At 40.6% G+C, this 16,407-nt stretch overlaps 1 protein-coding gene across 4 annotated transcripts in view; it reads left to right on the top strand.

Moving 5' to 3' along the window:
- The window catches only part of SORCS1 (sortilin related VPS10 domain containing receptor 1), a 434,488-nt gene that overhangs the window by 334,061 nt on the left and 84,020 nt on the right, over positions 1 to 16,407 (top strand). For all 4 annotated transcript variants that reach the window (XM_036438961.2, XM_036438959.2, XM_036438958.2 and 1 more), the window contains exons 9-10: positions 5,638 to 5,817; positions 14,034 to 14,180. In XM_036438961.2, the coding sequence (XP_036294854.1) occupies positions 5,638 to 5,817; positions 14,034 to 14,180 (327 nt within the window). The remainder of the gene's footprint in view (positions 1 to 5,637; positions 5,818 to 14,033; positions 14,181 to 16,407) is intronic.

Below are 16,407 nucleotides of genomic sequence, written 5' to 3'. Positions count from 1 at the left end.
CACCAGCACGCTGCCCAGGAAGTCAGGTGACAGATATAACACACAAGGGCATAGCAGAGCTCCTCTTCTAGGAGAGCTAATGGTAGCTAGCTGCTCTGGCTTCTCCAGGCAGAATTCTCCCTTCTGGCCATCACTCTGTCCTCAACCCTAGCATCGTGAAAGGTGAGCTGTAAACCTCAGCCCATTAGAGATAATAATACACATTAAATTGCTCTATTAACTGCAAAGAACTATATTCATGTTAGTAGTTATTATGTTCAGCCTCTAAGAGATTCATGACAGTGGTAATTGCCCAGAACTAACTATATGTCTCTACCTGTGTACATTTAAATCCTCCTTGCTCTTGACTTGGCTTAAAATTGTTACCAAAGAGACAAGAGCTTAGAGCCGTAGGGTGTGCCTACATGAGAATTGGGTAAAGTTAGTATGGAAAGGGAAACTGAGTGTTGTTAAAATTTCCTTTGATAAACTCTTAGAAAGGTCTTTGGGAAAGGTGAACATGGTACCTCACTACGTCCAACAGACCTGGTTTTTCTGTCTCTTGAGCATGGAAATAAATTGTTGTTTATTTGATTGACCAGCAAATCAGTTGGCTTACAATATTTCAACACCTTTAAAGAGGAGAAGTATACTCAATGCAATACAAAGAATTATACCCTTGTTCAAAATGTATGAGGGAATTGGGACAAAATTAGTAAATAGATTCAAGTCACTCATCTCATGCTCACCATTAGAATTACATTTTTTAAGTAGAATAAGTCTCAGCCAAACTAAATTTTATTTGAAGCAGTATTAGCGCTTAAGTCTCCACCAGACTCCCAAACTAGCATTCTTTGTATTATACTTTTCTTTTCTTGGGATAAGTCATTATATCCTATTATTAGAAGATAGTCATATCGCCCCAAATTTTGATAAGCTGAGGACACCACGAAAAATATTCCCATTGACCCGAGGACCCCCAGGAATGGTAGTTTAAAGTCAAAGAAACATCCTTGCACCTATTGGAGAATGTGAGGAAACACACATCTTGCATTTCTCAGGCAGAGCCATCACGCAGATCACTGATAACAGTTGCCCCTGGTGGCATGGAGCCAATCTAGAAGGACACATTTGACTTTACACCTGAATCACCAACTGTCTTTCCCCCTCCCCTGTTCTCCCACGTGAGCCTGTCCCATTACTCAGGCTTCTCTGAGCTCTGAGGGTAGAAGGCAGTGATTAATTTAGCTCGTCTTCATATAGTATGTATAGCAAATGAATGTATCCTTTGGTCCAAGTGGATGTGTACTATTTAAGGCAATGAGATGCCTCATTACAGTCCCATTACCTCTTCAAAGAACCCGCTTGGTGGAGTGATCCGCAATGAAGATGCGGATATGTTAAGGCCCTCTCTCAAAGGCCTGCTGTGGCTGGAAATGAACAAAGCTTTGTGTCCCCCAAAGCAATTGAGACAAACCAGCACTTTCCTGCTCAAATTTTCTTTAATCATCCACTGCCATTGTATCAGTTCTTGAAACACCATAGTTACATGGAGCTGTGTCAAAAACACACACACGCAGATTGAATATAATGGTAACGATGACCAGAGAGGGGGAGGGGGAGAGTCTAATATCACTGTCACCGTTAGCGCATGAGTCTCACCAGACAGGAAGAGACACTGACAGTTTCCTTCCCTTAACTTACTGGGAGCTCATTCGGAGCTACTCAAGTGAGATAAATGAGGCAATACATATGAAAGTGCTCTGAGCATTTCGGAGGACAGATACTCTATAAAAGCTAGGTAATATTATTATTAGTATGGATCTAGTTGTCTGTGTGGTAGAAGATCGATGCAGACTGGGATATGGGTTGTGCAAAGGCTGTTCGATTCACAGCAGGAGAACAGAATTCCAGACTTACATCTGCCACGATCCTGCTTTGAAACCTGGGTTGGTTTACCAATTTCTCTTGCCCTGTTTTTGTTTGTGTTCTTTTTTACTCCTTATTTTAAATATAAGGAGTTTGGACTCAAGACCATATGTTCTCACATGTGATACTCAGCATAAAATATCCTTAGAGATGATTCATGAAAATTTGATCCTATGACCAAATACACTTAAAAAAAAAAAAAAACATATATATATATATATATATATATATATATATATATATATATATATATATATATATATATATGTTCTTTGTTCCTTGACTGGAAAGTAATAGTAGCTAGCTGGTATGTTGAAGGCTCTAGGTCTAGGACGTCTTATGAACAAGAAACCCATATAATTCAGAATTAATTAAACCATTTTAATAAAAGACCCATTTTTTAATGTATTAAAAATCTAACAATGCAACTGGTACTTTCCTATGGAACAGACTTTGGGAAAGGCTGTAGTAGAAGATCTCAAGGATCACTTCTAGATCTGTAATTCTGTGGTCCAGGAAAAGCATTCAACATAACTTGCTACCAGGTATAAAGAGTAAAAGAGCATGTTTTCCTGATAGAAGAGGTGGATGTAGGCAAGAAGAAATAATAAAGACATCAGTTAAATTTGTAAAATCTTCCAATTAAAATATTTAAGACCAACATCATTTCAATTTTTTTTTCCAAAGGCCCTGGCAATGCAGCTCAGTAGGTTGAGCATCACCCCATGCACTGAAAGGTCACCTGTTAGAATCCTGGTCAGGGCATATACCTAGGTTGTGGGTTCATTCCCTAGTCAGGGTGTGTACACAAGGCAATCAGTCAACGATTCTCTCTCACATTGATGCTTATCTCTCTTCCTTTCCCTTCCTCCCTCTCAAAAAATAAAAACATATATTTCTTAAATTGTTCAGTGTATGTAATTAGATTATATGGAGAGAAAGACATCTCATCTTGGTCCTTATTCAGAGGTAGCCACTTTAATCTGCTGTTATTATCTGCTATGATTATATGACTAGTACCCTGAGTGACATAAACACTTCATATGTCTACATCCAAAAACTGAAGGTTCAAGTGTGTGGCATAGTATAAAGGATGTACTGTAAGCCCTGGGATTATTTAATGAGATTTCTCTTGTGTCCGAGACTTCAGAGGTGCACCAATGCACACCTTGACTCCAAAAGAACAGGAAATACTTTTTTAGGGGCCAGATTATTGCAGAAGTACCTTAACTTGAATGGAGAGATGATACTACACGGTATTCCACTGACAATGAAGGGGACCTGGATGGGGAGTAGTTATTGAGTATTCTAAATGCCAGGGTAAGCCTTCTGATCTTTATCCTATAGGAAATGGGGAGCCATGGAAGGTTTTGCTCTCCATGGTTGACTGGCCCGTGTATAATTTCCACAGCTAATTCCCTCCATTGGAGAGCAACAAAACCCTTGGGTGAACCAATTTTTGTAGAGTATGTTAGTGAGCACCCTAGCATTGGCTGTGAACAGGAAGGCACATGGATCTTGGTTAATTAACAAAGGGGATGTAAGGGCTTTTTTTAACTGAAAATCGCTAGCAAGTGGAGCAGATATTCAATCCTTTGAACCCCCTAGCTGATATAATCACCCCTCTCCCCACCCCCCTGTCCATGGAAGGCCCAAGAGAACTCCTGAGTCACAGATTTTAGTTCACAGTTAAGTTACAGAGCCCGTATTTGGACTCCAGCAGTTTATTTCAGAGTCCACTTTTAAAAATCATTTTGTTCTATTGTCCTCTTGAACCAAAAACTTTATAGGTGGGGCAGGCTGTTAAGCTGTCCATATTCAAAGATAAAGAATGTCACAAAATTTGGCCTCTTCTCTACCTTTCTCGACTATTTTTTCAGGATTGACTTCATCTTCTACCTCAAAGTATGTCATCAGATCTAGACTTTAGAAAATTCTTACTGTTTGCAAACCAATAGTAAGAGATGCTTTCCCCCCACTCTAATAATTCCAGATTCATGTGTTATTGATTTTGCTAAGGTTATGTATTCAACACTGATCCAATTGCTATCATCGGGGAAATTAGATATTCTGAATGCTGGGCCTACAAACCCACTTCTGGCCCTGAGGGTGAAAGAAAATAACAGAGACTGGGTTAAGGAGGAATTTGTCTGAGAGGGATGAGGATATTTTTCAAAGTAGATTGAGATAGTTATCAGGAGAAATATAAATAGACATTGGACAGATATACACAACGGCCCACTTTTATTCCAAAATTTAGTTTGTGTTGTTGGTTACATTGATTCAATGGGAAGGATTTATTTTGGCCTTCCCACTCTGGGTTAATTCTACAAAAGCTTTACCCAGCTCTAGGCCTGAGGAATACAAAGTCCTATAGATAAAGACTTCTTCCTTCTGGGATCATTTGAGTTCATTTTGATCAAGGCTGAAAAAGAGGGAGTCATTTATTCCTCTACGTCTAAAGCACAGTCAGAGCTGAATTGCTGATGGATTGAATGATTGGTTGATTGATTGAGAGAAAGTCAGGTTAGAAGGAAGGTAGAGTTTTGCTGTACTGGACTTTTGACCAAGGAAGATTGACAGATCTCCTGAAGCTTTTCAAGGGTAGAAGAAGGTTAATCTGGGAAAGCTTGAGTACGAAGCTACACAAAGGCCAAGAATCTTTCCTTGTTGTTCTATCTTTGTGCTTATGTATAATGTGTTTTTTTGCTTTGCTTTTTGTTTTTTGAAAGTTATATCAATGTCTACCACCTTAAGCAAACAGCACATAGACAGACATCTCCTAAGGAGACAGCAAGTGTTGGTCTGTATCTACTTTTCTCTGAATATCCACATCTCTGGAGTTCTCAATAGGGGAAGAAGGAATTGAAATTCCCACCCAGGGAATTTCTGCTCATTGCCCCCACATTACCTTTGCCTTCTTTTTATCTTCCAGGACTACTAGGGTTTGAAAACATCATCAATTATGCAGACTCTCTCTCTCTCTCTCTCTTTCTTTCCTTTATACTTAAGGTTTCCTGCTGAGCTCAGAGTAAAGGTTTAGATAAGCAGCTAAGTCCTAGAACACACATTAACATGAAGATTAGTGCTTTGCTTTCTGGGGTGAACATTATTCCTCAAAGGCTTCTGGGGGTTGCTGAACCTTTGGGCAGTGCTTCTCAATTTTTATTGTGCATATTAATCACCCATGGAACTTATTAAAATGCAGATTTTGATTCAATAAGTGAAACTTGAAGTTCTGTGTGTCTAACACACTTGTTGCCTGTACTGGTTCATGGACCACACTGGGATATGCAGAACTTGCCAGGATTCTCTCTGTTCCTCCAGATTTTTATGAAGGAATGTACCCCATATAATACTTCTGAGCTTGCACCATGTTGTGTTTTGCAAATATATCAGAATGACTGATTCTCCAAAGTCATACATATTTGGGAAAGTATTCTTCAATTATCTAATGAGACAATTAAATTATAACTGAGCTACGAAGCATCTCTCTTTCCTATTTTCTCATGACCCTGCTGCCTAACCCCATACAAGAGGAAGGAAATTCATGAATAACACTTAACTAATTAATTATTACATCACAATTACGTGAAAGGAAAATATCTACCTTTCCCTTATGGTTGCCTAAGTGCCTATTTTAGTATTCCTCATTATTCTATGCTGTTTGGATGCATGTCAGGTTCATTTATAAAATCCTTCCTCTTCACTTTCCTGTGTTTTATTTAGGACATGCACGTCATCAGCACAGATGAGAATCAAGTGTTTGCAGCGGTCCAAGAATGGAACCAAAACGACACCTACAACCTCTACATCTCAGACACCAGGGGTGTCTACTTCACCTTGGCTTTGGAGAATGTCCAGAGTAGCAGAGGCCCTGAGGGCAATATCATGATCGACCTTTATGAGGTATGTCACAGGCACATGTAGTCCTGAGCCACTCCAGTGCCTGGACTGGCTGATGAAGGCCCAACACTGGCTCTTCCCTCCATCATTTTTGATATGAGCAAATTATGTGGCCTCATTCTATTTGGGAGAGGGAGTGAGTTGCAGAACATTTGTAATGCAATCCTCAGAACAGTTCTGGGAAGGACCTTTTGTTCACCAAGTTCACAGGCCAAGAAGCCCTAGAAGACTTGGAGACCATCAGGGGAAGCAGTGAAGCAATTAAAGGGTTTGAATAAGAGCCTAATGGTGTTGTCTGTCAGTGGTTGTATGTCAACATATGAACCAGGAGGTCACAGTTTTGATTCCTAGTCAGGGCACTTGCCTCAGTTATGGGCTTGTTACCCAGTAGGGCGCATGCAGAAGGCAATTGATCACTGATTCTCTCTCATCATTGATGTTTCTCTCTCGCTCTCTCTCTTCCATCCTTTCTGAAATCAATAAAAAAATACATATATGTTTAAAAAGAAGGATTTGAACAAGATTCACAGAGCATGCAATATGAAAATAGTCTTGAAAGGCCAGCAGGGTGTCAGGATGTAGAGCAAAGGGGACAGTGGTCCCTTTTCTCTGTCTGAGGAAAGGAAAGGAGGAGACACCTTTGCTTTGCATCAGAAGCCACTCCCTTGGACTTGAACACCTTTCTCACTAGATAACCTCCACTGGCTAACTGCCCACCTCTCAGAGGAACAGTGAGTGAGATAAGATTAATAGGTCTTTCTTTCCTAAATAATGGATTGAGGGGGACAGAGCAGAGTATCCCAGTCCTCCTTAAGGGAACCTGGGCCCTTTGTTTGTCAAAATGACCAAGATTGAAAATAAAAACCTATATGTTGGATCAGTTAGCTTTTATGGCAAACAACAATGCTCTAATGGCCATTTAAGGCACAGTTAGGTAGAAAGAAAGCTGCTATTTTGGGATGGATTTTAGCCATTTGTCAGTCTTATCTTGTGCTATGAATGATTTATAATGGATTATAATGACCCATTTAGAAACACATTTAGAATGTGGGGTGTTTAATCATATACCTATATTCTATGTGAAAAATATTCTCAAACTGATTCAACTATGTGCAGTCATTATGATGCTATTGTTTGGCTGACTATCAGCTCTGAAGGTCAAAGGGCTGTATAAGGAGAAATGCGTATCCAGTATGTCAAAGATATAAACCAATGTCCCTGAAGAAATTTAAATGTATCATTTTAATTTTCTGAATGCTGTCTATACTCATTCTTTTCTAGGAGTTCTTAGGGATTTTCTTCCAGTAGTTAAACTTCTCTGTATGTACAAAGGCATGATAACACAGTATATGCCAAATTCAGAGTCCAGGGATTTTTTCATGGAAATTGTGGTAGACTAGCATTGAGTCTAGGGTGTGTATATCTTTAGAAAAACACTCTGCAAACTTTTTTTTTTTATATATATTCACAAGTTTCTTCCACTTCCTTTTCTGCTTATGTTCCAGATAAATATAGTATCATAAATCTCAGCCTCAAACTAAACATGTATTTGGGAAAACATTTACATTTTCTGGTGATTTAGTTTCAAATTACTATTGGATAGAATTGTGACTTGGAGTATAAATGCTGGAGTCAGGTTTTCTGGGTTTAAATCCTAGCTATATCACAGATATGTATTCTTGACACATATCCAGTAAATTCTGATACTCAGTTTCCTTACTGAAAAAATGGAGATAAATAGGGTGCCTACTTGACAGGGTTTCTCTAAGGATTAAACAAGTTAATCTTCTTGAAGTACTGTGAACAGTGCCTAAAATACTCAACAAATTACAGATAGCATAATTAATATTATGTTCAAATGAGTTTGAGCCCCAGTATAATGTCCTATTTTTAAAATCTGCCCACATTGTTTAAATGTCTAACACATTTCCACTGTGTCAGATCTCTACTTCTTCCCATATTGCAATTAGCATGGCCATATGACATTCTTTAACACCAACTAGCTGTCTCCTTATAAACAAGTGTAAATTGCTACATTTCTTTCCTCATTTGTAAATGTCTTATAAACATTTCAACTTTAAGGGTGTTGCATTGAAATGCCATGTGTTGTCTTGCTTTGATCCAGCACTTGCAATGGAAAGATCTTGCTCCATGTGTGGCATTTGCTGGTTTGAAGTCAAAGCTGCTTGATTCCTTGATCTTGTCTGTGTCCTGGGTCTTTCTCCCCCCTCCCTTCACCCCCCCCCCCCCAAAAAAAAACAAAAAAACAAACACACATACATTTTCTGAAACATCAGTATTTGGGATTGTATTTGATTGTGACTAAGGGATGGATTATTTTCTTTCTCATTATCTCCTCCCCTCTCCTCAACTCAACATGGAAAATTTTCTCTGGACAAATTTTGTTTTCTTCCAAAATAGAAACCATTTTAATTGGTCCCTTGATGATAGAAAAGATGACAGGATTGGACAGGAATGATTTTGCAATGTCCTGTTATTTTAATCCAATGTTGTTTTCTCATGTGGTTTTCTGAATGTAAACATCACTGATACAGGTACAGAATGAGAAGAAGAAACTGGGTGACCTCTAGCCATAGCAACCATTCTTTGGTAATTCCTTGTATTTCCCCTTGTGTCTCTTGCAGTTGACTCTCTGTAGAGGATCTGCTGGCTCTTATTAGTGTCACTGGGAGCAGTGGGGTGACTGCATTATGTAAAGGTATTCTGCATCCTGGGGCTGGGAAGAAGAGTCTTTCTTTTATTAACCTAGTTCAATGCAACTTGAATTGAAATTGATGTGATCAGAATGGCAGTGCCAGATCTTCTGATTACCTAGATAGAAGGAATATTGGCTGACACAGAACCTGGCACCAGTGTTCCTTCAATGTGATTGTTCTGGCTAGCAAGAGCTGAGAACCAACCAGCATGAATTCCCCAATAGAATTACAATGAATGATGAGCAATTAAAGATAAATGAAAAGTCAGAAAATCCATAGCTGATTTAAAAAGAAGCAGAGATGAGCAGCATGGGAGGTGATGGGTGATAGAGAATACTAGTACATGTCTGCTCATCACTGGGGGTAACTGTGGTAACTTGGTATGTGTTCTTTATATGCCTGCCAATTACCTGCTAGTCCTGTGTTTGTATGCTCTGTAAGCTATATAGTTTAGCAGAGGGAAACTATAATGTGAGGTGTATGACGAGTCTGTGTATCAAGGATATGTATTGTTGATGAGACTTTGTGGGAAATGCAGAAGGAAGCACAGTTCTGATGAAAATTAATCATTCTATTCCCACACACATCGGACCCTTGTGACAAATGCAGTTCTCTCTACACTAGAAAATGTGTATGTGATGAGATAAGAGATAGGGAAATGTTGGGAACAAAGTGTTGTGGGGAGACAGATTATATGGTTTAGTTATGGAATCACCAGACATTTCCCTCAGTATGAGTTATTTATTGAACTTGGACCGCATTCAAGAGAATCAATAAACATGAGCCATTGGCTACAGAGCAAGAGTACTAGAAACATATTTTTGTTAATGAAAGAGCATAATAATAATAATAATAATAGCTAATATTTTGGATGCCATTATGTGCCAAGCACTATGTAAAAAACCATCAGTGAATATTTCATTCAATTCATATATTAGGGACTATAATTACTCCCATTTCACACATAAGTAAATGCAGGCAGGGAGAGTACAATCATTGTTGCAAGATTGCAAAGATAGTAAGTGGTGGATTTAGGATCTGAAGCCTACAGTATGCAAACTCTTAACTACAAACCATTTTGTGTCTCTGGAAACATCACTATTTGCGATTGTGTTTGATTGGGACCAAGTAAAAGCTGAAAGATAGAAGGACATGGGAGGGCAGGATGACTAGTATGGGACTTAGCAGTAGAAGAAATTAGTCTGGAAAAAGGAAGTGGTTTGGGGAAAAGCCAACATAAACAGAATGAGCAGATGATTGCTCCAGACCTGCTCACTACCTTCTCAACCAAGTCCAGAGCCTGCAACAGTAGCTAAATTCATAGTGTTATAACATGGCCCCAGTGTTGTCTGGTGATGTGTTTGTGTAAAAGAAGCCTAGAAACAAGTGTCTTCAAATCCTGTCATTCATGAAGAGCACAGCGCTCCCATGGCACCATGCAGGGAGGCTAAGAGAAGACAGTGTGCCTGATGGTGGTCAGAGCAAGAGCTGTGACGAGTGAGTCTGCGACGTGTGGTTCCTAGTGGGTTCATCTGGTGTGTTTGATGAGACGGAGTCTGACAGCTTTAGTCAAGATCCTTCCTCCTCGGGGAAGGAAATATTAATTAATGATGATGAAGAGCACTTTGGCTTAATGGACAATGACAGTCCACCCAGTCAAGTGGAAAGGTTTGTGTTGGCAGTCAAGCCACCTGGCCAGCAAATTCAGAATGCCCAGAATGTGTGCGCACATGAGTGAGCCACATGGGGTGCCATGACAGACACTGTGCGTGTTCCCTTAAGCACATAGGGTCTTCTCCACGTTATGGGTGTCCTCTCTTTCAAAGAGAAAGCTCCACAGTTATGGGGGTGGAGCTAATCTTGTGATTTTTTAGGGAAAGACTGCCTCATACAATCCAGCATAGGAAGTGGGAAAGAAAAAAGCTGTCCCATCCAGAACATGTTTATTACAGGACATGGAATGTGCCATAAAATTATTGAAGGTGATTGTCTCACTGGGAGGGGAGTGCTGTCTGATCAAGGCATGGGCCGGGGGTGGGGGGGGTGGCAATTAGATTTTTTTGACAATGGGTTCTCTGATGGCAGAGGCACTCCTGTTCCTGCTAACTCTGTCTCTCCTGGACCCTCTCTTCAGAACGAAAACATAGCCTATCCTCAAAGACCAAAAGATCAAGGTCATGAATATGTTCTTTTTCTTGTCACAGGTTATGATTCATCTTTTTCATTTTCTTCACATGTTGACCCTTTGGATTTGTAATTTCAGTCAGAGTCAGATTGTGTGGGAGGAAGTATCTCCCAATCAGCATCAGAGGCAGAAAAGAGCAAAAGCTTTTGTGCAAGAATCTTCCCAACTTAGCCTCCACATGCAGCATGTGAAAGATTGGGACCAGAAAGGACCCTATGGTGGTAACTAAGACAAATAAAAGGAGAAAACTGGCTTCTTCCATTGAAAGACCAAAGAAACCCAAGCCTTGCATACTGTAACTCTCAAAAAAGGTCTCTTAAATGAATATGTAATGGTTTAGACACCCTGGGTTCTATGTCCCCAGTACTTATAAGAATGCATGATAAATAGGAGCTCAAAAACATTTACTGAGCAACTTTTGAGTAAATGTACTACTGAGTGAATAAAAGACAGCTTCCTATAAGTGTGATACCCATAGGTGGCATTTCCCTCTGAATGATCTGGGTTGAGAGGGAAGTTGGAAGAAATAGTACAGGTAAGTGTATAGGTTCTAGCGTTAGACTGACTTGGAGTCCAGTTCTAAGATTCTCTAGGGAATGACTTTAGCCAAGTGACTGGCCACATTAAAACATTGTTTTTCTCCTCTGGAAAGTGGGGATAACATTGACTCTACCTCTTAGAATGCATGGGCAAACTGATGCTCATGCTTGCAAAGCCTTTCATGCAATGCCTACCATTTCCTAAGTACTTATTTAACCTGGGGTGCTGTTATTGTGGTTATAGCTTCCAATGCAGAATTGTGATTACCTGCTCCATTCAGAACAAAACCAGGACTTGCAGACACGTCCAAAGAGGCAAACAATCCAAACACACCTCACATGGGACTTCCATGGAGCAGGTGCCTCGGCCATGGGACAGAGATAAGCAGACCCTCTCCTGATCTATCCCCTCTTGTCACACTATCCCTGGGTTTGCCCAGTTTTTATTCCTCAGGATAATCCTGAAGGCCAGGCTGCCAGAGATGAGTTACAAAGCGCAGCTCTCAGCTCCAGTGGCCTTTGATAATGCCAAGCAGTTGGGGGCCAATAAAGTCACCGCTTTGCAAAGCAAATGAACCTGCTGCTAAATGTACAGAGTCCTGCTCTGACCAGAAGAGGGGGAGCAGCTGAGGAAGGGGAATGGGCAATGAAACTCGTGGAAGAGGCAATATTTCTATCCCCTCTGCACCTGTTGTAACCTCCTCGCGTGTCTGATGGGTAGGACAGCGCCATTTCTCCTATAGGGGTAGGCTGAGGAGGAAAGATCAGTGCGACTTTGTGAAAATTCTGATATATGACATTTAATTTTTAAAGAACTAGCAGGTTAGCTCTATTGAAATATGTAGCAGCCTCCGGAACATATGCAAAACCAATATGGGTTTCCCCAGTGTGTCACCCTTCAAGAGCTGATATAGTGAGTGGATAAGGAAATGCTATTTGTAATTCACATGCCATTGTTGGGGGTCAGTGCTTCCCGAGTGCAGGCCTCCCACACTGTGGAGGGTTCAAGAAGCTGCTCTGGCGGCTGCTGGTTGCCCCCAGTGAGGCTTGTTCCCCAAAGTAGTTCAAAGCATTCCTACTGGGCACTCATTTCCGTTATTTACTTACTTAACACCCTTGTCTTCCAAAAGTATATGAAGTTGGCCCAACTCTACATTACCCCAGATGCCAGACCAGCAGGCACAAGCTAATGAGGTTTGAATGTGTCAAAAGCAAAGGCAAACCCTGGATCCCCTATTGATTAAAACCAAGCCTCTTAGAACAGACAAATTCAGAGCTGTAGTTGTTGGAAGAACAGTGGAAGTGAGAAAATTCGGGTGGGAGTGAACCCTAGCTGTGTTATCTTAGACCACTGATTTTTGTTTATACCTCAGTTTCCCCATCCTTAGAATGGGTATAATAGCTGTGGTTGCAGGTTTGCAGTGAATATCGAAGGTTTTTTTTATGTATAAAGTTCTGAACATACTTCTTGGTGTGTGGTAAGGATCATGATTGCTGTATTTGTCTGCCTAAAACTTTTATAAGTTAATATAAAGGGCCTGAGATAAATGAAATGGGCTCAAATATGCCCATGAGCTTATTCACTTCATCCCTGTCTGTTCTACAGAAAGCCAGTTAATCTAAGTTTGTTTCCTTATCCTCAACATGTGAGTAATGCCTATATGTTCTGCTTACTGAGAGTTAAGAGAGATCACCTATGTATAGCATTGGAATGCACAATTTAACATATCTCAGGCCCTTTCCTCACTGCCCTCCAGTTTTCCTGGGTGGTCATAATTCCAAGCAGGGTAAAATATGCATGAAGGTGTTTAATAAACCCCAAAACACCCAAAGATAGAATGCATCCTTAATGATTTACTAGAGCAGTTTGGGCAACTTACCAGTTGTTACCTCTTTTGTAGCTTATAGAACAGAGAAGGCAGTCCTATTATCAGAGCCAAATAATTAATAAGGACTCTTTATGATGGGAACAACAGTGTTATGGGCATGGAGGAGGGATTAGTCAACAATGTAGGGAGATTATTACCTCTTTAAGTTTAAGAGCAGTTATCTTTTGCTCAGTGTTTTTTGGTGTCTTAGTAGAGCAATTTTTTACAAGAAAAAGAAAAAGTAATTGGATCATTAGCTTTCGCTGACCTCTTCTAACTGCCCACGGCTCTAGAGAGCACCATGAATTAGATAGTTCTTAAGAGCATGGGCTGTGCAGACACAGAGCTGTGGGTTGAAATCCCAGCCACTTACTATCCTGTGTGCCCAGTGTTTCCTTTGGCTGTGTGACCTTGGGCAACTCACTTAACATGGATGAGCTTCAGTTTCCCCACATGTAACATATAATAAGTGATACTTACCCAAGAGAACTGTTACAAGATTGAAATGAAATAACGTATTTAAGACTGGTTGCTGGGGGTAACACATAAAATAAAAATCGCCTCTATTTATTGATCACTTGTTGGATAGCAAAACTGAAAGCACCAGAGTTTATCTCTAAGCACGCTACTACTAACCTACCTTCCGGGCAATAAAAATTCTCTGTCACATTTGCATTATCCCCCCCCTCCCACGCCATACCATAGGGGCCCAGGTCTGCTGCTTTCTGCCCCACTGTCCACGGAGTCATTATACTCAATCATCACCCCCTCCATCTACCATCCTCACCCTCTCTTTCCTCTAAGACAAGTGCTCACTGCTGAATTAAACAGTCTGGCTCTGTTCTTTTCAGTAAACAAATACATCTCTTCTCAAACAGATGGATTTTTCAGCCATGTCCATTTTTCCCAGGTAGCAGGGATAAAGGGGATGTTCTTGGCTAACAAGAAGATTGACAACCAAGTGAAGACGTTCATCACCTATAACAAGGGCAGAGACTGGCATTTGCTGCAGGCGCCGGACACGGACTTAAGGGGGGACCCTGTGCACTGCTTACTGGTGAGTCTTCATATCGGGGCAGAATGTTCCAGTAGGTGGGGGCTGGAAATGTGTGTTAACACACAGATGGAGGTGATTCCAGGGTTCCTTGCTTAGATGCAGAACCAAAGGGGTCAGGGACAGGCATGTAGGAGAGTCAGTGGACTGCCTTTCGAGATGGAACAAAGAGATCAGAGAATAGCAGAACATTTCTTACTTCCAAGAATGTTCAGCTGTGTCTCGAATTCTGATGAGGACCTTACATTGTAGTTTAAGGGAGAATATGATACCGTGTATCCCTGAAAATAAGACATCCTCCGAAAATAAGATCTAGCATATGGAAAGATAAGACATCCCCTGAAAATAAGACCTAGTGCAACTTTGGGAGAAAAAATTAATATAAGACACTGTCTTATTTTCGGGGAAACAGGGTAGTTTCTACTGTGTTGGGGAGATACACCTTTAATTTCCTGTGAAAAACTTATTACAGATCAAATGGCACATACATTCTGCTGTAGAATTGATGAACTGAATGCAAAATTTTGTAGTCGTATTTTCTAGAGGAAATGCTTATTCATATTTTCAGAGGAGTTGATGCCTCAAACAAGGGTAAGAACTACCGGTCTGAACTTTAATTGGAACTCTTTATGATATGTGCCTTTCATTTATGTTGAATTATATAAAGTTGGTTATGGCAAACAATGGACTGTGGGGCAAATATGGCATACCACTTTTTTTTTAAATAAAGTTTTATCCTTATTCATGTATATATTTCCTGTGTGCTACAATGGCTGAATTCAGTAGCCATATCAGGACTGTATAGTCCACCAAGCCTAATATACTTATTATTTTAAAAATAATTTAAGAATATTTGCTTTCCCCCACTCTGAAGTACAGCACTCTCTTCATTACGTAGCATTTGAGGAATAAGTAGATCTGCATGAACTTATTTATAATTTGATTATATGTTGGGGTCTGAGAGAGGGATCAAAAATGGGTGCTGCCTCCATAGAGTGTGAGGTCTGTTTGAAAGGGACTAGACTAATAAATGAAAGATTATAGGGTTACATTTCACTCCCCTCTGTGGTTCTGGTGCCTGCCCCATACTTCACTCAGGAATGGGTACTGAGTGAATGAAGAGATTATTTGCCAAAATGTATAATCAAATGCTAACATCTTTAAAACAATCCAGAAGTTTTATTTACACACACACACACACACACACACACACACACGATAAAAGACCAGTATGTTAAGCTGGAGGAAAGACCTCTTAGTTTTAGTAAGAGCTTGGAGTGTGTGTGTGTGTGTGTGTGTGTGTGTGTGTGTGTGTATCAGTATTCACAGTCATCATACAATTCTGACTTGGCGTTATCCACACTCAGCTTGCTTCTTTGTGACCCATGAAGTCGGAACAGCCACTTTGCGGGTTCATCTCATGTAGCTGTAGGCAGGTCACCTCCTTCTCGAGAAGATGCCAGCAGCCATAGCGTGACCTTATTAGTTGCAGAGCATATCACAGTTGTCACTGTGCATCAGGAAAGCGGGCTGCGATTCAGCCTCCCACTCAGCTTCTTTCCTTAGAACTGGCATCTTGGGGAGGGAGTGGAAGCCCGTGGTGATAGAGAGTGCACAAAGCCAGTGACAGAGTAAGTAAAAGGGACAGTTATCACTGAATACCTTCTCTCTGTGAGGCAGAGTTCAGCAGCATTTTGAAAAACAGGGCCACCTTGCTAGTTTAACTATGGCAAGTTGGAGCACAGTGATACTTTGCCCAAGATGCATGGCTTGCACCATCACCTTAATGTGATCCGCTCTCCTTCCGTGCATATTGGAGATTAAATGTCCATGAGGGAATTAGCCATGTCATATGAAGAGGCTTTCCTGGGTCTTCTGGTGTCATAAATGAACCATTAGAAATGCCTCTTCCTCAAAGCACTTGGCAAGGTGTTCCCTGCTCCATCACCGTCCCAGTGGTAGGAAGTCTTATTGCTTTGCCCCCAAATATAAGTGCTGAGACCATCCTCAGACAAGCCATCATGACTTCTACTATCCCTACAGTGACAGGCCCTTAACTGCTCCTCCTGTCTCAACTGGGCAGTCTTCTGTGTGAGTGTGTGTGTGTGTGTGTGTGTGTGTGTGTGTGTATTTAATCCAACTTTATTGAGTTAAAACATACATACATAAAAAGTACCCATTTTAAGAATGTATTGTACTTTGATGAATCTTGACAAATTATATACCCATG

Source organism: Pipistrellus kuhlii, unplaced genomic scaffold (assembly GCF_014108245.1).
Source record: "Pipistrellus kuhlii isolate mPipKuh1 unplaced genomic scaffold, mPipKuh1.p scaffold_m20_p_15, whole genome shotgun sequence".
NCBI classification, from domain to species: domain Eukaryota; kingdom Metazoa; phylum Chordata; class Mammalia; order Chiroptera; family Vespertilionidae; genus Pipistrellus; species Pipistrellus kuhlii.
Note: the sequence above shows the minus strand (reverse complement) of the source record. Positions and strands in the feature narration are given on the sequence as shown.